This window comes from Bos grunniens, chromosome 1 (genome assembly GCF_055505025.1).
Source record: "Bos grunniens cultivar Pamir isolate PY7600 chromosome 1, Bosgru_T2T1.0, whole genome shotgun sequence".
NCBI classification, from domain to species: Eukaryota; Metazoa; Chordata; class Mammalia; order Artiodactyla; family Bovidae; genus Bos; species Bos grunniens.
The window spans coordinates 47,202,727-47,224,827 of NC_141165.1; the positions used below are offsets into that span (position 1 = coordinate 47,202,727).

Genomic DNA, 22,101 nt, shown 5'->3' on the forward strand with positions numbered 1-22,101 from the left:
TAGCCAGCGTGAGGAACTCCGCCCATGACAAAGGTCATGAGGAAGGAGGCTCGGCATACGCAAAGGCGGGATCAAGCCTCAGGAGTCTCCCTGGAAATTCTCGAGCAATCTACCCCCAAAACCAGAGTCTGCCTACTTTCTGCTTTGTGCTGTCACCTACACCTCTGACTTTACGGGGGGCTGTCCCCCACTACCTCTCTCTGCAAAAAGAGTTAGCTTACAGCTCCAGTTAATAATTCTTGGGTGTGACAGTGTTTCAACCTACAAACTCCTTTGGAAGTCCTCTAGCCTGCCTGAATAGGTTTTTTCCGGCAACATGTGATTGTTCAGAGCCTCCCAACTGTGAGAGGCAGGAGATGTTCTAAACTGTCTAAACACAGATTCCTTTGAGTAGTTAAAAGATTGATTAGAAATTGTATTGGTGAAGGGTTTTTCACTTGTTGGGCCAATGTTTGCTGCTAAGTCTCCATATCCCTTACCTACTGTGTCCTTGGCGGTGTATTGATTGATATAATGGGTGTATAGAAATGTAAGCAGTCGCCTCAATGTTTATAATCTTGGACCCTTGAGTTAATTCTTTTCTTGATTGAGCCCACCTCACCTTTGCCCTATAGGAATGCAACTTTCTCCAATGCTTTTTGGAGGCTGGCGCCTGACTTTAAAATAATCACCTTTAGAGAAAAATAAGTTTCTTAAAATGTTAACAGGCTTCCTGGCCAGAAGATGATGTAAATCACCTAAACTTTTGCATATGATAAGTTTGAAAGCCTGACTTCGATAAGGATCAGGAACTGCTGTCTTTGCATGCCTCTACCCCTTCCCCCATTATCCTCTATGCACAACTTAAGGTATAAAACTGCTTTGGAAAATAAAGTACCTCCTTTTTGTTCACCGGAATTTGGTGTCCCCATGTCGTTCTTTCTTTCACCTTCTAGCTAAATTTTTCCTCTGAGGCAGGGAAGCTTGTCAAGCCTACTAATTTTGCCTGGGCTTCTAAGATCCGACCGGGGAGGCCTTAGTGTCTCCTCTCCTTCGGGAGAACGGGAGGACGCCTGCGGCCTTCGTAGGTGACATTAATTCCCTGCTTTGGAATTTTATTCAGTCTCTTTTCTTCAGTGAATTTTCCTACTGAGCTATCCTTATTTCAGCCTCTTTTCTTCACTGAATTTTACTGAGCTATCCTCATTCTATTACTCTTTATATCCTTAATTAACGTTTAATTAAGCAATTGTTTCCTGATCTTCGCCTACGCCGTCTCTCCTTCGAATACCCTGGTTCAGCCGGGGCTGGTCCCCGGCATATGTAAATCTTTTTGAAATGAATGGCTTTTAAAAGAAACATTGATGTTAGGTGCCTGAAAAACATATTTCATTTTCTAAAAGCAAGTAACATATTTATCTGTCTGTTTTTGTTAGCTTGTTGTCAAACCTAGGAGTATAGGGTGTAATGAGATGCAAACATAAAAAGATGCAATGCAATGTGAACATCTGAAAGGGGAGGCAGGTAATGACATGTGCGTGTCTGATGGAGCCATAATGAGATGTACAAATAGAAATGCACATAGAAATGTGCCTGGGCAGTAGTGTAATGAGATGCATAAATGATTGGGTGTAAAGATAAAGGCATTTGGGGGGATGTAATGTGATTTATAAATGGAAGCATTAAATGGGGGAGGGTAGAAAGGGCAGGTTGTGATAAGAAGCAGAGAGAAAGAATGCAGTGCCATGCATGAATGGAGGAACTAATAGTATGTGCATGATGAGGGAGTAATGAGATAAAAATGAAATGGCATAATGAGGTTCACAGATGGAGGGATGTAATAAGCTGTGCAGAAAGGAGGTAATAATGACAAGCATAAAAGGAAGGATTTAATACTATGAATAAAGAAATGGGTGTAAGAAGACGTGAGGACTGAAAGGAGAAACAGAAAAAAAAAAAAAAGGACCTGGGTGAAGAGATTTGAAATAACAAGATGGCAAATGGAGCACTCTAATGAGACGCTGAGATTAAAGGGTGCAGTGAGGTGTGCCCATTTAGGGAGTAATTAGACACACACACAGGTTTATAATGAGGTATCCGAGCCCTGCTCAGACATAGACCGTAGCACTCAGTTCTTATGAAAGGGGTGAAAATGGAAAAAATGTAAAGCGGAGCCATAAATATATCTAAATTGTTACAAATCCAAAAAGAGAAAACTAAACAGGTGATTTAACCACCGTCTGGAAGTGAATGAAGTCATGGTTTCATAGGCGCTGTTTATGGAGCACTTACTCTGTGCCACTGCTCTGCTGGGTGCTTAACTAACTAAATGCATCATCTCATTTTCCCTTCCTAGCTGCTGTCTATGGGTTGCACAGAGTCAGACACGACTGAAGCGACTTAGCAGCAGCAGCAGCAGCAGCTATCCTATGAGGCGAGTGAATTTTAGGGCGGTTAACCAATTTGCACAGATTCCCAGAGCATGTTGGTGGTAGAGATGTGATTCAAGCCAAGGCAACTGGATTCCAGTTGCCTTTGCCTCTTTTCTGGTGTTGCTGTAAGAGTACATGGTGGGGCGTCCTGCCTCCGAATCTCCTGGATCATGTGTTTAAAATGCAGAGTCCCAGGCCCACCCAGCAAGTACCCCTTGAAAGACCTGTGGAGGCCCCAGGAACCTGCAAGCTCCCAAGCTCCCAAGTCTGAGGCACTGAGGTCTGAGAATTAGTGAAACCAGCCTTGGAATCAGGGTGTTTAGCTCTGGGGAAAAACCACGAAGAAAGGGGCTCATGGGAAGTGTGAGCAGCTGAGTTGGCTACAAGGGGTATTTACCAAGGATTTATCTTGTGCAAGGATTTTTATCAGATCCTGGAATGAAGCATCAAATGATACTTTGGACTGTATTTAGCAGAGGACTTAAAAAAAGGCTCCTTTCCCTCAGACTGGTATCCATTAAGAACACAAAATTATATTGAAAATAGTATAAAAATGCAAAGATGTACTGAAAATAATTAGATGCTAGGAAATATTTGTTTACTGAAATCATAAATATGAAGATTACTCCAGTCTGTGATCTCTAAGGAGAAGAGAGTAATGTGTTAAACTTAAAAGTTTGCCAATCTGCATGCAACTTTACTTAAAAAACAAAGCCAATAGGGCCACTGATTCTTCTTTCTTGATGTATCTAGTGTTAAGGTGTCTAAATTGCTATGATTTTTTTTACATTAAAAAGTCCCAGAATTTAATCTAGAAATGAATCTCAAACTTGGATGACAACTCACATCTTAGTGACACAGCCACTGCTCTAAACATTTTTAGAAGTATGTTTTGGAACTGTTTTTAGAGTGTATTCATGAACTGCACAAGAAAAAGTTTCATTACTTTAGTAGTTTCCCAGCTTTTAACCTGGAAACTATTATTAAGTTTGAGTAGTCTCCTTTTTAAATTGGCTAAAAACTCAACATTTGAAAAACTAAGATCATGGCATCTGGTCCCATCACTTCATGGCAAATAGATGGGGAAAGAGTGGAAAAAATGGCAGATTTTATTTTTTGGGGCTCCAAAATCACTGCAGATGGTGCCTGTAGCCATGAAATTAAAAGACACTTGCTCCTTGGAAGAAAAGCTATGACCAACCTAGATAGCATATTATAAAACAGAGACATCACTTTGCTGACAAAGTTTCGTATAGTGAAAGCCATGGTTTTTCCAGTAGTCATGTACGGATATGAGAGCTAGACCATAAAGAAAGCTGGTCCGCTTGCATCTCCTGCGACTCCTGCATTGTAGGCAGATTCTTTACCACTGAGCCACTGGAGAAGCCCCAAATCTATGGATGTGAGAGCTGGACTATAAAAAAGGCGGAGGGCCAAACAATTGATGCTTTCGAACTGTGATGCTACAGAAGACTCTTGAAAGTCCCTCAGACTTCAAGGAGATGAAACCAGTCAATCTTAAAGGAAATCAACCCTGAATATTCATTGGAAGGACTGATGAAGCTGAAGCTCCAATACTTTGGCCACCTGATGCAAAGAGCTGACTCATTGGAAAAGACCCTGATGCTGGGAAAGATTGAGGCCAGGAGGAGAGGGCGATACAGGAGGAGATGGTTGGATGGCATCACCAACTCAATGGATATAAGTTTGACTCCAGGAGATAGTGAAAGACAGAGAAGCCTAGCGTGCTGCAGTCCACGGTGTCATCAGACACGACTTAGTGACTGAACAAAAACAAGTCTCCTTTTTTAACAGACTGAGGCCTGTATACATTTTTGACTTTTGCAAAAATAAAGCTCATTTTCAAAAGATGAAAGCTTTGTTATTCATTTTGCTGAGAGAGGTCTTGCAGAGGAAGTACAGTAAGATAATACTAGTTTCCGTTTATTGACCTCTCACTATGTCTCAATCACTGTTCAAGGATTTTACATGTATTATGTCTCCCAAAACTTACAAAACCCCAGTGAACTGAGTACTGGTGTTTCCTGCACTTTGCAGGTAAAGAAGATAAGGCAGAGAGGACTTAGATAAAATAACTGGCAAGTGCTGGAGCCAGGATTCAAACCCAGATCCTGAGCTTCAAATGACCATGCTTCCACTTTGCTTGGTGCTGTTTTTCCTGCTAGCTCAGCACCCAGTGTCTGTAGGCACAATATCCATGACAGCATCAAGCAGAAAAGACAAAGACTGTACACGTGCACTGATTATTTAAGAAAAGAACCTAAACCACTATTGCATTAGAACAGACACTTTGGAGGGACTGCATACCTCTGTCCCCCTAGGAATAGAGTTATTTCGTTAACTATTTTCTGAAGGTTTCTTTTATTTTTTTAATTTCCTTGACTGATGCAGAACATCTGGCTGGCTGTGAAGGAATGCTCACTACAGTAGTAAAGTTGACATGCTTCATTACAGGATAGTCTGGCTTGTGAAACACGAAGGAAACACAATACATGTGATCAGCCATGATTCAAACTAAACCCAGGAAATATTTAGGCTGGTTTTAGTTTCTTTAAAAAAAGCTTATGTACGACATAAGCACAGTATATGTGGATGGTGGTTAGGGAGATAGTGATAATGTGTATTAATTAGCCAAGTGTATGGGTCATGATTTTCTAGTTTTTAAATAGTGAATGGAACTGTCACTTAGGTTTAATGTGTTTGCAAAATGGTACAAGTGCTTAATATAATGAGTTGGTATGTATGGAATTGTTTATATAAGGGGCTCAACTGGACTGTTACAACGTACAGCTGTTAAGGGGAAAAAATGAATCCAAATGAAGGTAGAGACAGTATTTAAGGGGGCAAAGTTTAGAATTTGGCTGGATTTCCAAACTCAGTGGTCCTAAGGCATCAATAAAAGTCCTACTTGTAAAAGTTCGAGAGGACGTGTCAGTGCTTAAGGAGTCTGTTTGCCTTCAAGCCTCTCCTCTTATAATTCATCGCGTTAGTCCCACGTGAACTATTACGTGGCTATAGTGGAAGAATGTGAGTCCACTGATACTAGATAAACTGCAATAAAAATTTATCTCATGTTTAAGCTAATACTCTCCCAGTGCTTCCTAGTGTCACAAGCCTTATGCACAGAGCATGGTGTAAACACGGACAGGGTCACTATCGGCCTCATCTGGCCTCTCAGCCACTGTTTGCCGGCCTTCACCTTGGCAAGGAGCTCATGGATGAACTTATGCCCTTGTTTCCAAGAGGAAGAACAGAACACTGGGCTTCCCAGATGGTGCCAGCAGTAAAGAACACACCTGACAAGGCAGAAGACATAAGAGATAGGCGTTTGATCCCTGGGTCAGGAAGATCCCCTGGAGGAGGGTATGGCAACCCACTCCAGTATTCTTGCATGGAAAATCCCATGGACAGAGGAGCCTGGCGGGCTGCAGTCCAAGAGTTGCAGAGAGACACAACTAAAGTGACTTAGCAAGCATGCATGCATGAAAAAAAGAACTGCTTTTTTCTGGGCTCTAAAAGACTATCTTTCTCTCTCTCAAATGGAGTCTCCTAGGTGTAGACTCTTCCTCTTAGCATTTTAAATCTTTTCTTTGGGTCTGCATGTTTACCGTCTGTCTTCTCAAATACAGATCCACCCTACCTTGAAACTTTTCACCATCTCATTAACACTCAACCAAAAGACAAACGTCCAAGGGTGGATGAATTTAGCCACTGAACAGCTGATCACTGCTGGGGAAATCATCTGTCTGTTTTAACTTGAATCTATCATCTCTGAAGCCAAATGGATTTTCTTTGTTGCCAGACGGTCCTGCCATTTTTTCTAGTTAAGATCATGGCTCGTTTCTGTGAGAATTTCATTTGAGATTTTCTCTTTCCCCACATCTCCTACATTGCATTCCTTCTTCCCCAACTCCACTCTCAGTTGATAGCCTCACCACTTATTTCCTTGAAAAAGATGAAAGGCTACAAGAAAGAACTCACTCATCATCCTGGCACCAAATCCACTGATGGGCCTGGGTCTGTGTGCAGCTCCTTTCTCTCTCCTACTCATCTTTCTCACCCTCTCTGTTGCTTCATCCCAACAACTTACAAGTGTGCTCTGGAAGTTTCCATTCGAATCTTCCATTCCATTTCCAGACTTGCTCCATCACCAACTCATGCAGCACCTTACTTTTAAAACAGCTCCCTACATGTTCTATTAATATGCCCCCTTCCTCATTCTTCACTTCTCAATTTTCAACCGACTCCTGTTTGAACCCTGTTCTTAAAACTCCATTAAAACTGCACTAAGTTGCCAATTTGGATGGATGCTTATCTGTACTTACCTTCCTTGATCCGGTTGCCAAATTCCACCCAAATTCCCTTTTCTCTCTTTCTTGGACTCTCTCTTGAGATCAGTGACCTCTAAGTTTTCTGTGTTTCTTTTGTTTCTTGGCTGTTCTCTGGACTTCGTCCTGAATAGGATCCTTTTCCTCTCCGTGTTCTCATTCCAGATGGTTTTACTCTTCCCATGGCTTTCATCATCTCTGTGCCAATGATGCCTTCATTTATATTTCTGGCCTAAACCACTTCCCCATTTGCCCACTAAACAATTCCACTGGAACATCTCACAGGCATTTTAAATGTAAGGTGTTCGAAAGTCTCCCCAACCTCTTTACACCTGACTCATTTACCTTCAACATTTATATTAAATGTGTCATTTATTTCTATCCCTCCCAAGATCATCTCAGTTTTAACTACTCTTTTTCTCTCATCTGGATTAGCAATAGTTTCCCTTGTCATCGCCATGATTTTACTTTTGCCCTTTTCTGATCTGATCTAGTCTCCACACAGCACACTGAATGATCTTTCGAAGAAAAGCTGGGTAATATCTGCTGCTCAAAGTTCTTGGGTGACTTCCCACAGACTGCAATAAAATCTAAACTCCTTGCCATAGCTTAGAAGGCCAGTGGTAAAGCCCCCAGACCAACTCTCAACCCATTAATCTTCACTCTCTTTTTATTTACTCAGCTCCCCCCAACCCTTACACTTCTTCCAACGCTGTGGAATGGGAGGAAATTGACTCCCACATGTGCACGACCTTTCCTGTTATATAGGAAGGAGAAAACAAAATTTCCATTTTCTTTTTCATTTCTTCCTTTACAATTTCTACTTTTGAGTATATTTTCTAATGGAAATAATGAGTGTAATTTGTTGTTGTTGTTGTTTAGTTGCTAAGTCGTGCCTCTTTTGTGACCCCATGAGCTGTAGCCCACCAGGCTCCTCTGTCCATGGGATTTCCCAGGCAAGAATACAGGGGTGGGTTGCCATTTCCTTCTCTCCAGGGGATCTTTCTGACCCAGGGATGACACCCGTCTCCCCTTGGCAGGCCAATTCTTTACCACTGAGCCACCTGAGAAGCCCAATGAATAATTTATAAGTAAATAAAAATAAGCATGGAGGGTGCTTGCTCAAAAATTTTTTCTTTCTTTCTTTAGCTGTGTCGGGTCTCAGTTGTGGCATATGGGATCTTCATTATGTTATGTGGGGTCTTTCGTTGTGGTTGCACAGACTCTCTTGTTTGCAGTGAGTGGGCTTAGTCGCTCTAAGGCATGTGGGATCTTAGTTCCCTGACCAGGGAGGGACTGAACCTGCATCTGCATTGCAAGGTAGATTCTTAACCACTGGACCACGAGGGAAGTCTCTCAAATATATTTTTCTGATGGAATGTGATTTAAACTTGGAGGAGAATGCTCTAATAAGCCAAGGTTTTGGCTTTCTTTTTAAATTCTTCCTCTTTTTTGTGTGTGTTGGTTTGTGATTTTTTTCTTTTTTTTTTTTGAATCTTAAAGTCTTTGTGCAAATAGGCTCTCTTTACAAGGACATCTCTGTCACCAGCGCAGAGAAGACTTCCCTGATCATCCATCCAATGCCCTTGTCCTTCATGTCTTCCTTCAGGCATTTATGTTTGTGTAGTACCTACCAGTGTGGAAATTGTGTATTTGTTTACTTGTGCTTTGCCTGTCTCCACGTGGCAGTGCATGGTTGTTTAGGCTCAGTCTCTGTACAGTGCTTGGCATAGAATAGGCATTTGCAAAAAAATATTTTTAACTGAATGGATGAACCCGAGACATATTTACCATGATATGACTGTGATCTTTCGTCTCTCCCATGTTATTGCTAATGTCATTTCCTACATGGAACCACTTTCCCCTTTCTTTTAAAGCCCAGACCTTGTGTTTTAAAGCCCACCATCTCCCCAACTTTGCATCTGCATCCACATTCCACCCTCAATCTGCCTTCCTGATCCCCTGGCCTGCGGTTTCCTATCAGGACTTGCATTCGCATGGAGTTTACTTGATAATCACTGGATTTACCACTTGCTCTGGCTTCGCAGGCGGCACAGTGATAAAGAACCCACCTGCCAAGGCAGGAGACACTGGTTCAATACCTGGGTCAGGAAGTTCCCCTGGAGGAGTGCATGGCAACTCACTCCAGTGTTCTTGCCTGGAGAATACCATGGACAGGGGAGCCTGGCGGGCTGCAGTCCACAGGGTTACAAAGAGTTGGATAAGACTGAGTGACTGAGCATGCACTGGCTTCTTTGTATAGATGCCTATTCATACCTTCTTTATATCTTTTTACCTCCCCTTTGCTTCTTCAGTTCAGTCACTCAGTCGTGTCTGACTCTTTGCCACCCCATGAATTGCAGCACGCCAGGCTTCCCTGTCCATCACCAAGTTTACTCAACTCCCAAAGTTTACTCAAACTCATGTCCATCGAGTCAGTGATGCCATCCAGCCATCTCATCCTCTGTCATCCTCTTCTCCTCCTGCCCCCAGTCCCTCCCAGCATCAGAGTCTTTTCCAATGAGTCAACTCTTCGCATGAGGTGGCCAAAGTACTGGAGTTTCAGCTTTAGCATCATTCTTTCCAAAGAAATCCCAGGGCTGATCTCCTTTAGAATGGACTGGTTGGATCTCCTTGCAGTCCAAGGGACTCTCAAGAGTCCTCTACAACACCACAGTTCAAAAGCATCAATTCTTCGGCGCTCAGCTGTCTTCACAGTCCAACTCTCACATCCATACATGACCACTGGAAAAACCATAGCCTTGACTAGACGAACCTTTGTTGGCAAAGTAATGTCTCTGCTTTTGAATATGCTATCTAGGTTGGTCATAACTTTCCTTCCAAGGAGTAAGCATCTTTTAATTTCATGGCTGCAATCACCATCTGCAGTGATTTTGGAGCGCCCCCCGCCCCCCCGCCTCCAAAATAAAGCTCCTTTGCTTCTTAGATACTGCTTAAGTTTTTCATAGCCTAAAAGCCCAAGAGGCCCCAACCCCACCTGGACTTCTGAAATCTCAAACCTAATTCCCATCTACCCTATTATTATCTAGCTTTCTCCCAAAGGGAGGTTCAACACAGCTAACCTCTCTCAGACATCTGGGTTCACACTGTTCTCCTTTGAGAACATGTCACTTATAACACCCATGTAGACTCGAATTTCTGGTAAGATTTTGAAGTTACAGTCTATATATAATAAGTCCATTCCTTATTTATTTACTTACTTATGTATTTATTTATTCAAGCACTATGTTAACACAGTAACTCAAAACACTAACTCTAAGCTTTTGGGAGCTTCAGAAGGTCTCTCTTTGTGCCACTCAGAACTGAAGCTTTGGTTTTCTTTATACTTTGACACCCTGGGAACTGTCAAGTGTGTTTGTGGCAATGTGGACTGAAAACACATCTCCAAATGTTAGCCACATGGGGCACATTTTGTTTCAGCAGTGAATTTAATTTTTTATTTATTTTTTTATTTTGTTTCCTTAATGGGCATAGTTTTGAGACCTCATTGTTATGGCATATGGAGTTTCTCCATACTTTGGGAACTCGAACATGAGCGTCAATAAAAGTGACACCTCTCTCACACTCCAGCCCTTCAGCAATCCCCCCATCAGCTTTGTCAACTGTCTGGCCCTCTGATAATCAGAGCAACGCTCCCTCTGAAGAGCCAGGCAAACGTGCCCTGGAATGAAATTATTAATAGAATCTCTAGTTCCTCCACAGAGGCCATTCTCTTCATTTCTTAAATAAATTCTGCCCTTTCCCTAAAATCTTTATTTTACAATGAGAGTTGGTTATCTTAAAATGGAATTTTCTTGTCTTTGATTATGTATTTTTAAATTCATTGCTCTTTCTTCAGCACCTAGAAGTCTACGTGGCAATTGTAAGCACTCTAATTATTTACTGAAAACATAAATGAACGTTTCCTCCTTTCTTATAAAGTTAAGGACCAATACCTTTGACACAGCCTATACAATGATGCTGCATCGCTGGTTCCTGCCTAGTGAAATAGAATTTTCTTTATTTCTTAAATAAACTGTTCATTTACATTTCCTTACATAAAGCAATATAAGTAAAAGGGGATACTTCTGTAATAATATTTTTTCCTTGCTGGTAAAAGAAATAGACAGTTAGAGAAAATATAGAAGATAGCTAATTCTATTCACCAGAGATAACCACTTCTAATACATCTTGGTATGTTTTCTTTTGGAGAAGGAAATGCCAACCCATTCCAGTACTTTTGCCTGGAAAATCCCATGGACAGAGGAGCCTGGTGTTTTCTTTTGGCTGTCTTAACAGGTAAATCTCCAAATAATCTTCTTCATATAAACAGTTTTATACCCTGCAATGTGGTATCCGACATAAGTATTGTTTCATGTCATTAAATGTTTCTTGTAAACATGATTTTTCATGGTTTCTTAATATTCTTCCATATAGATTGATGTCTATATGTTACTTTGTCCCATATTTAGACATACATATTATTATATCACACATTGTAAATTATATGTTAATCATATAAGCTATACATTAGAAAATATACTTTATTGTACTATTAAACATATTAATAGCATACATATATAACACTTTCATTTGCACACTTGTAGACATTTAGGCTACTACAGATTAGTCCCTAGTACTTTTTTGATGTGCGTATCTTAAGTTCTGTACACATTTCAGATTATTTTTTAGAACAGATTCCTAGAAGTAGAATCACTGTGTTAAAGGATATGAATATTTTTAAGACTCTTGACCTGCATTGCTAAATTGCCTATTTAGAAATGTTGAAATAATTTATACACTGACTAGAAATGTGTGAAAGTATCTAAACTCCCTTAACTCTAACCAGCACTGATTACTGTCTTTTAAAAAATGGATTAAAAAGAGTACTGTTATCTTAACTTCAATTTTTAAATCCTGACTACTAATGAGGCTGAATACTTTTTCTGCACTCAAAGTCTCCTTTGAATTATTTGCTCATGTCTTAGGTTCAGTGATTATTGATTTGCATGAATTCATAGCATCTTAAGGATATTAAACTTGTCTTTCATATTTATTACACATATTTTCAAGTTACTATATAGACAGATTTTTTTAACAAACCTCATATTTTTACAGTCAAATCTGTCAATCCTCTACTGTTAGACATTATTTACAGGTTTAATCCAAAGGAAGAGAGAAAGAAAGAAAGAAAGAAAGAAAGTAAGGCATGTACAAAGAATAATGTAACAAATACCCATGACCTTGTAGGCCAAATTTAACAAATGCTAATATTTTGCTTTTGAGTTTTTAAAAACAAAATTACATGAGATCTTAATTTCCTTCCCAGTAACATTTCCCTCCTTCCCATCCCTTCCTCATTATCCAGAGGCAACACCAGCACAAATTTTGTGAGATTATAAATATGCTGTTATAGTTTTATCACAAGTATATGCACCCATAAATAATGCCTAATACTGCTTAATGTGTTTTAAAAATTTACACAAGCTATTATACTATTCATGTCATACTTTTGCAACTTGTTTATTAAACATCAATATTATGTTTTTAATATTTATTCCATTTTACTGCTCATGTTTATCGAATTCACTTTCACTTCCTGTATAGCATGACTATACTATGACATTTTTCTCCATCTTTCTAATGATAACATTTGCATTTTTTGATACAATGTTCAGTTTACTTCTGTTAATTGACATGTTCTCTTGGTGCAAATATGTGAGTTGCACCTAGAAATGGAATTTCAAGATAATAGGGTACATGAATTTAAAATATAACCAGCTACTCCCAGATTGTCCTTTAAAAAACATCGTAAATGTAAATTTGTCTTAAGCCCTCTTAGGACATAACATTTTTACATGTTTGGTTGAAAGAAATGAGCATTTCTTACTTAAATGCTCTCACTGAAAGAAAAAAAAAGAGAGAAAGGAAGGAAGGAGAGGGAGAAAGAGAGAAGGAGGGAGGGAGGGCTGGTGGGAGGGAAGGAAGAAGAAAGAAGGGAAGAAAGAAGAAATAAAAATATGTGAGGAAACAGATTTGTCAATTAACTAGATAAGGGGAATCCTTTGTGGGGGAAATGCCTATAGTATTTTTTCTGATAAGTTATAAATGCAATGAACACTTCTGAAAAGTGTACACCGCCCCTTGTTACTCATCCCCCTTGTTAGCTAGCTGTCATTTATGAATCTAATTATTGCTATGTATTTTTAATTACTTTTTCTTTTTTAAGTAGATCTACCTGATATTTACTTAAGTACATAATCTCATATGTCATGTATGAACATTCTTATCTTTTTATATCTTTGCCAAAACCTTATTGCCACAATTTTTTATTCTTGATAGTCTGATCATTGTAAAATGGTACTTCATTTTTAATATTTTAAATCAATTATTTCAATGACTTTTAGTGAGTCTAAACATCTTTTCTTAGGTGTTTTGGCCACTTGAGTTTTTGTTCAGTGAATTTTCTGTTCATGTATCTTGCCCAGTTTTCTCTTGGGTTGGTTGTCTCTTCCTTGTTGATGTGTAGAAGAGCTTGTGTCAGTTAAACATATTTTAAATAACTCCTCCCACCCAGGTTATGCTGTTATGCTTGCCTTTTAACTTTGTTATGGTATAATTTGTCATACAGAAATTTAAACTTTTTATGTAGTCAAATTTATTCATTTTTCCTTTATGATCTCTGTTTACTTAGGTCTTAAATTTTTATCCTGAGGTCATAAAGACAACCATTGTTATTTTTGTCTAATTGTTGTAAAGTTTCACTGATTCCATTTAGAGCTTTATTTGGAGTTAATTTATTCATGATAGTGTCGAGACAGCATTGAATTTTATCTTTTCAATCTGGAAAAATCACATATCCCTATGCTGCTAAGTCACTTTGATTGTGTCCGACTCTGTGCGACCCCATAGAAGGCAGCCCATCAGGCTCCCCCGTCCCTGGGATTCTCCAGGCAAGAACACTGGAGTGGGTTGCCATTTCCTTCTCCAATGCATGAAAGTGAAAAGTGAAAGTGAAGTCGCTCAGTTGTGTCCAACTCTTAGCAACCCCATGGACTGCAGCCTACTAGGCTCCTCCATCCATGGGATTTTCCAGGCAAGAGTACTGGAGTGGGGTGCCATTGCCTTCTCCGACATATCCCTATACTGCTTTTTAAATACTTTATTTTCTCCTCACTGATTGGAAATCTCCCTTCTATCATCTATCAAGTGTGCATATGTTCTTGGAACTAGCTCTGGACCCTATATTCCTTACTATTAATTTATCCCTGTAGCAATAATCATCCCCTCATCTTATTGTGCTTTTACAATAAGTTTTCATTTCCTAGTAGAAAAAAATTTCTCCTCTCTGTTCTTTTTCAGAACTGTTTTGTTTATTCTCAAATTTAGTATCAGTTTGTCTAACTCCATGAAGAAATTCTGTTGCTATTATGGTTGGAAATAAATTATATTTATAATCTGAGAGTAATTTCCATTTGCATAATCAGTGTTCCTAGCCAGGGGAACAGCATATCTTTCCATTAATCCAGGTTAAAAAAAAATGTTTTTATTACTATTTAAAATCAAGATAACTAGTAAAGATAGGTACGTTATACACCCACAACAAACACAAAATCTATAGTTTTTAACAGAACAGAAGGTTGTTCCTTGCTCATGTAAAGTGTGTGTGTGTGTATGTGTGCGTGCGTGCGTGCGTGCGTGTGTTGGGGGGGGGGTCTGGTTAACTCTCAAGAGAAGCCATCTTCTGTGTGGGAGTTTGGAGTTGCAGGCTGTGGCCATCGTTCTGACCAGTTAATATCAACATTTGCTTCTGCAATCTCCATGGTAGGGGAAGAGAGGCAAGATGAAGAGAGAAGCACTGGTTCTTCAAAGTGGTTCTTAAAAGCTTCTGACTGGAATGATACAGGGCTTCCCTGGTGGCCCAGATGGTAAAGTGTTTGCCTGCAATGCAGGGGACCTGGGTTCGATCCCTGGGTTGGGAAGATTCCCTGGAGAAGGAAATGGCAACCCACTCCAGTACTCTTGCCTGGAAAATTCCATGGATGGAGGAGCCTGGAGTGATACATATCCCTTTTTATATATCATTTGCTGAAGCAAGTCACATGTCCAAGGCTTATTGCAAGAGGCAGGGAATTGTAATCTTACAAGCACAGAGTAGAGAAAACCCAGAGTATTGGTGTTGGCCCTCATGCCACCATGGTGTACGCTCATGCTCCTGCTCTGCCACTGATGAGGTGTGTGATCTCTAACAAGTCCCTATGCTTCCAATTGCAACATCTGGAAAGTGATAGGATTTATTTATTTATCCAACTGGTGCATGCATGTGTGCTAAGTCACTTCAGTCATGTCTGGCTCTTTGTGATCCTATTGACTGTAACTCGCCAGTCTCCTGCATCTCCTGCCTTGGCACGTGGGTTCTTTACTGCTAGCACCACCTGGGAAGCCTTATTCAATTGGTCCTTGTTATTTATTGGGAGCCTGACTTAGCAGCTGCAGCAGCAACCGTGTGTCAGGCACTGTGTGACTCTGGAAATATAATGGTAAAAACAGTGCAATCCTTGCCTTCAAGAAGTTTGCAGTTTAATAGATATCTTACTGCTGATTTTCAGTTCTAAAATTCCAAGATTTTATTTTAAAAATTCTCAATAACAAACTCTCCAGAGAATTATATTCCAGAGACTTAGGTATTTTCTCAGAAGTTTCTTCCTTCTTTGTATACCTGAATTTAGTTAGCTGCAATGTAATTCTATCACAGCAACAGATACACACCTGCCCATAATTTTCAAATCACTAGCATGAGTACAGACTGGCACAGGTGGTGCCAAGAAAGCAGACGTTGGACCATTCTCACAGCTGTTTTGAATTTAATGAGAAGACTACTTCATAAAATAAAGATAACTGCTGCTAAGTCGCTTCAGTCGTGTCCGACTCTGTGCGACCCCATAGACGGCAGCCCACCAGGCTCCTCCATCCCAGGGATTCTCCAGGCAAGAACACTGGAGTGGGTTGCCATTTCCTAATCAATTTGATTGGGAAATACCTGGGCTGATAACCTTGCCACATAATTTACATTCCAGATATCAAAGCTTTTTCTAATACTTATGAGTAAACCAAATTATAAAACTTCTGAAATTTCTAAAACATTTTGTTCTACAATTAATTCTTCCCTAGAGGAATATTTACTGGTATGAACTAGGAGAAATATGAATAAGGATACTTGTGAGCATGCACAAAACTTGTTTGCCAAGTTTTTTTCCCCAGTCTCTTAGGACTTGATGCTGCCTGCCAAGTTTTAATTTACTAGTTCCCTCTAGTTAAAATACAGCTCACAGACAAACATTGCTAAGAATTTGAGGCATTGTCTTTAAACATGATACAATAGTTTAAAATTTTCATGAAATAAGGAGAGAATTCCATTCTACTTTGCTTTGATGCAATTATGGGATTTCCTTTATTTTTCATACTACATATCTAATTCTTAAACCAAAGTCAAAAACAGTGATGCAATAATAGAATGTAGTTTCAGTGTCTTACATATCATACTAACTAAGCTTTTGATGAATTACTACAATTTCTCATTTTTTCACAACCCTTTAGCACTTAAGAGGTATTGAGTTTGTTTCACAATATAACAGTTTTTTTATTAATTTGCTAGTTGTTTATACTTTGAATTTATTTAATATTAGTATGTTTGCTCCCCTTATTAATAGTAAAACAAGGACAAAGACCAAGAGCATACACTCCTAGAATCTCTGGTTTCATCAGTAAGCATCCAGTGCTTATTACCGGGCTTTCTTGAAAGCAAAATAAGGATAATTAGGTTCTCTGAATATGAGAAGGGAGAGATCAATAACCATTTTCTATTCTCATTAGCCATGTTCTCCCTGAGTGATCCAACTTACTGTCATGACATCAAGTGGTATCTTTGACACCCGAGTCCAATATCTCCAGTTCTGGCTTTCTTCCTAAGTTCCACACTGGTAATTCAAAGACCATCACCACCTGGTTATCTACACAAACAACTCGTACTCAAAATGTGTAAACCAGAATGATTTATCTTCTTCCTCCACATCAGCTTCCTTTGTGGTCAACTTTTTTAAGATGATGCCATTATCCATTGGCCATAGATACACCTGGAGTCATTTTTGGTTCTTCCATCTTCCTTAGCAGGGACCAAGTCCTGTTGATTCTGCTTCTTTACTGCCTCTTGAATCCATCCTCTTCCTATAACTTCCAACTTCGGTTCAGGCTTTCATTTCCTACCTGACTACAGTGATCACTTCCTTCATAGTCTTCCTGTCTCCAGTCAGGCTTCCTCCAATTATTCTCCATACCCAGGCCTGTGACCCTTTTCAATGTGATCACAGCAGTGAGCATCCACTTCCAGTATCACTCTATTGACTGGGTGGGCATGGTTCCACTTTCTGGTCTTTCCCAGTTTGATGGCCTGTTCAGGAGGTCTCGGTCAACTGTTTCCTGAGAGAGATGTCCCTATTCCACACTCCTAAAAGGCTCTAACTCACATCATCCATGCCTGTCTCAACAGAGCTCTTTCTCACCCTGACCATGCTCTATTCCTTCCTGTTCATCTTGTCTTCCTTTTCTAACTTTGTGGTGACAGCAAAGGGTCAGGTGATGAGAGGAAGTATGCAGGGAAGAAATGAAAAGCCCCAAAGAACCTAAAGTCCAATTGCTCTTTCCTCTTCAATCCTAGAGTTGTCTATCTGTAAAATGTTTTCCGTTTCTGTGTGGTTCTCAGTGGTCTGCATTATGTCAGTCTGGGAGCCTCAAAAGGCAGTGACTCTGTCTACTGATATCACTAGGTCCTGAATCCACTATAGCATGACATGTAAATCATTACTTAGTGTCTTCTGATAATAATAAAAGAAAGGAAAGGAAAGAAGAGGAAAAATTGAACCATTAAGAAAAAGCAAACTCTTTCATCTTGAATCTTGGCTAAAAATAACATGTGCAAAGAAAGAAGCATTTACCTTTTGCTGTGGGAATGTGGACTCTATCATGGCTGTTTCAAAGCTGTGAGCACCCCCTTTCTGGGTCTTCTCCCATAGAGCTCTGAGGAATTGTACAGAATGACTCTGAATGGACAGCGGCTCAGGAAACAGGCTCTGAAAGGGCATTCGTGAGAGAAGCATGACATGTTATCTCGTGTCCCAACAATATTGCATGATGGCTGCAAAGCACTATTTTAGTCTTGGTCTGAACTTAAAAATGGTTTAAATAAAGCTACAGAGAAATCTATTTTGAAGATCAAATGTACAGTACATTTCATGCTTTCTATTTTTTTAATAGAAAATTTAACTTATTAAATAGCGTTTTCAAGACAGTTGATATTGATTTCTATAAATATGCCTAACCTTTGTAAGGAGAAGGCAATGGCACCCCACTCCAGTACTCTTGCCTGGAAAATCCCATGGATGGAGGAGCCTGGTAGGCTGCAGTCCATGGGGTCGCTAAGAGTCGGACACGACTGAGCAACTTCACTTTCACTTTTCACTTTCATGCATTGGAGAAGGAAATGGCAACCCACTCCAGTGTTCTTGCCTGGAGAATCCCAGGGACGGGGGAGTCTATGGGGTCGCACAGAGTTGGACATGACTGAAGTGACTTAGCAGCAGCAGCAACCTTTGTAAAGTAGTGTTTATATCAATCACTTCTCAAGCATGTTACTTAATTGGAAAATGGCTAATATAAATATTCATATTTATTTTTCAAAGATCTGAGAATTAAGGTATAAAATTAGAGTACAAATATCAAGTTTTTCTAGGGCTTCTCAGGTGGTGCTAGTGGTAAAGAACTCACTAGCCAATGCAGGAGACGTAAGAGACGTGGGTTTGATCCCTGGGTCAGGAAGATCCCTTGGAGGAGGGCATGGCAACCCACTCCAGTATTCTTGCCTGGAGAATCCCCATGGACAGAGAAGCCTGGGGGCTACAGTCCACAGAGTCGCAGAGTTGGACACAACTTAGCATGCAGCATGCATACATCAAGTTTATTTATACAGGGTAAATAATGAATAATAGACATTAAATAACCAACAGTCCATTATTCAATTCCTCAGATATGAACAGTGTAAAGGAGGGTTGGGAAAATAAAAACATTTTCAGTCCTAAAGTGTATAATGGCTGAATATTCTTAGAGCTTTAAGATATTTTAAGTTTTGGACAATAAGATTGTTAACATAAGAAAAAATTACATTTACATATATTTCATTCAAGTTAATGAAAATAAAAATTTCAAAGGAAAATTTAGATTGTATGTTTAATCAATTATGTGTTTAACAGTCATTTACATGTGATGTTATACCTAAGAATGTGAGAGGTGTCTCAATTCAAGGAAATAATTTTATAAAAACATACAGAACATAAAGGCACACAATTACACACACACACGCACATGCACACACACAAAATATAATATATATAATATATATTATCCTTCATGTGGGAGGTGTAATAATAATGATATTGGCTTATAAAATCCCATTTTCAATGTCAATGAGTGTCCAAATATTGACTTACGAGACTCTCTAAATAGTCTCTGTGTACATGGTTTCTATTTAGTAAGTGAATAACAATTCTTTTCCAGAAAAATTTCATTATTATCCTCCTCAACATGAACTATTTTTGGTACTTAGTGGGAAAAGGTGGAGGATCTCATACTCTGAGTAAGTTGCTGACAGGTTTAAAAAGGTTAACAGCCAGTAACAGATTAATGTGAAACCCAAAATGTATATACATCTGGGAATTCCTTGATTATTATCAGAAATGTATACAGCATATGACCATTCACTTAAAAAGAGCAGGACCTGATTTAATTAATCATCATTCCAAAGAGGTCCATTTAGACTGGAATCTCTTAATTTGAGAACTCCATCATGAGTCTGTAAATTGACAGAGAAAGGAAAGAGTCTAGCCCAGCATACTAGGCTCATATGGGTTTGTAACTATCAAGTCAAAGATATGATTTTTTTAGTTATCCCAAAGTCAGGTTTCATCCAGATCACACAGTATCAAAGGTGTAGAAAAAGAAAGGAAACATTATGGTAAAAAGAACAAAGAAAAAAAAAAAAAACTAGATGTTTTTTGGTGATTTTGCTCAAAGAGAAAAAACAAAGAATCAGACTGAGTCAATAAAATAAGACAGAAAGGGCAAAGATAAAATCAAGCTTTCTTGGTCTGTTTTCAGAAAACTGACAACTGTGAAGAATAAAGCCAAAGATGAAACCAAGTACAAAATCACTGATGAAAACTACTTGAAAAACATTAGTAGAGTAGGAGAAGAAGGTTTTTATTTCAAGAAAAGGAAGAAAATCAATGCTGTTTTTTATATTCATGTACACTTTCTCTTGTGCTGGGTCTTGGTTGCGGCGCTCAGGCTTTCTCTAGTTGCGGGAGCTGGGGCTGCCTTTGCCGCAGCGCACGGGCTTCTTGTCCTGCGGTTTCTCATCTCTCGGTGCGGAGCACAGGCTCTAGGGTGTGTGGGCTTTCGTACTTGCTGCAGGTGGGCTCAGTAGTTGTGGCCACGAGCTTAGTTGCTCTGAGGCATGTGGAATCTTGTCAGACCAGGGGTCAAACCTGTGTCCCCTGCATTGGCAGGTGGATTCTTATCCATTGTACCACCAGGGAAGTCCCTATATTCATATACAATTTGATTCACGTCAAAATATGAGTTGTTCTCTACAAGATATGATTACGTGTTCTTGAGACTTCATATAGAAAAAGATGGTATCCCTGAGCCATGTCTAACTTGTCTCTTTTCTTTCTTAATTGTTATAGTTCCACTTTACAACTATGATACATTCAGCATTAAAATTCATTTTTTTCTTAATAAACCTGCCCCATTTTATAAAGAAATATGACTATCTGATTAGTGACTTTCACTGAGACTATTACAGAAATATTTTATTAATAGAAGTAAAGAAACTTATTATTACCTGGCCTAATTTTTAACCATTTTGTAACATTTGCATTCTCCTTTTTCTGCCTCTACCCTCTCTGTTCCTGCCAGCAATCCCCATTTCGTTTTAAACACAAGTGAAGACCACTGGGTCAGGAGTCAGGCAGTCTGAGTTCTGTCCTTCAATTTGCTTATTTGGAAAAATGATGTCTAAGATTCCTCCTATTACTAACATTTTGTAATCTATATTCAAATTTTATTGAAAGTTTAATGCATTCAAGATAAGCATTTCCAAACAAGAATCTTTTTTTTGGTGATAAAAATCTTTGCATCAAATTCTTTGTTGTTTAAACTCCTCTTTATGTAACTTTACCTCTATATGTAAATTCTATATAGAAAAGTGGCATTCCAGTGTTTTAACAATGTCAAAAAAGATATGCTGACTCCAAAGTTATTTGGAGATTGGGAAATAATGGCTAGCTCTCCATAAGGAAAGCTGTCCACCCCCAGTAAGTGATTTTTTGTTGTTATCATTGAACAAAAAATATTTGTATTTTAGAGTGAAAAGATATTCAAGATAATAATAGGCTTGTCTTCCTGATTACTAATCTAGGGCCTTTTATAAGGAAACTATCCTAAAATTTAGAAAAAAATCCATGTTAAAAATTACTAATTAAATGTGTATGCATTGTTATTATTTGCATATTACTCTGGTCAAAGAGTAATTCAGTAAAAATGATTATAAACTCATACCTGGCTCATTAAGGAGCCATGTTGAACTTGAATTATACATACCTGCTGAAACAGGAACATGATTTGGATCCATGGCTGAGGTTCTTGACTGATGAGAATAAAACTGGATTTACTGTAGAGGCAGTAATGACCCTTCAGGGAACAAGTGAAGAGCAGCTTTGCTACACAACTTCTAACAGAATCTGGAAACAAATAAACATAGCATTAAACATTAGATTCTTCCCAGAGTTACACCTCATACTGCAACATACAAACACCTTTAGAAATGCATTCTTTAGTTTTCAGTCTGTGAGTTAATAGTTTCAACAACTGTCGATTTGGGAGTAGATCCATCTTATGGAATGTAGATTAATATGAAGTTGCTTCAAGCAAGTGTATTCAATCCCTCTTTCTCTTTTATTAACAATGCATGAAAAGTCTCAAAGCAAGTCACAATGGAGGAAAAAAAACTCTTACCAATGAAAAGGGAGACAGGTGTCATTTCCATCTAAGTGGGCACTTTGAAATGATAACCTGGGAAGTATAAGCAAATGAATGAAGGAAATCCAGGCATTTGTCTGGGCAGAGACGGTGTGCCATGGCCAGATCACTGTTATCTTGGTTACACAGAGACAACCTCCAGAATAACTCTAGCCAGGAGTGTGGCTTCCTGTGAACGGGTCTGGTTTGAC

At 39.1% G+C, this 22,101-nt stretch overlaps 1 protein-coding gene across 8 annotated transcripts in view; it reads right to left on the minus strand.

Moving 5' to 3' along the window:
- VEPH1 (ventricular zone expressed PH domain containing 1) overlaps nt 1–22,101 on the minus strand; it is a 300,739-nt gene that overhangs the window by 57,761 nt on the left and 220,877 nt on the right. For all 8 annotated transcript variants that reach the window (XM_086391814.1, XM_086391800.1, XM_086391821.1 and 5 more), the window contains 2 exons: nt 21,473–21,612; nt 17,752–17,886 (listed from right to left, as the gene is read on the minus strand). In XM_086391814.1, coding sequence (XP_086247940.1) covers nt 17,752–17,886; nt 21,473–21,612 — 275 coding nt within the window. The remainder of the gene's footprint in view (nt 1–17,751; nt 17,887–21,472; nt 21,613–22,101) is intronic.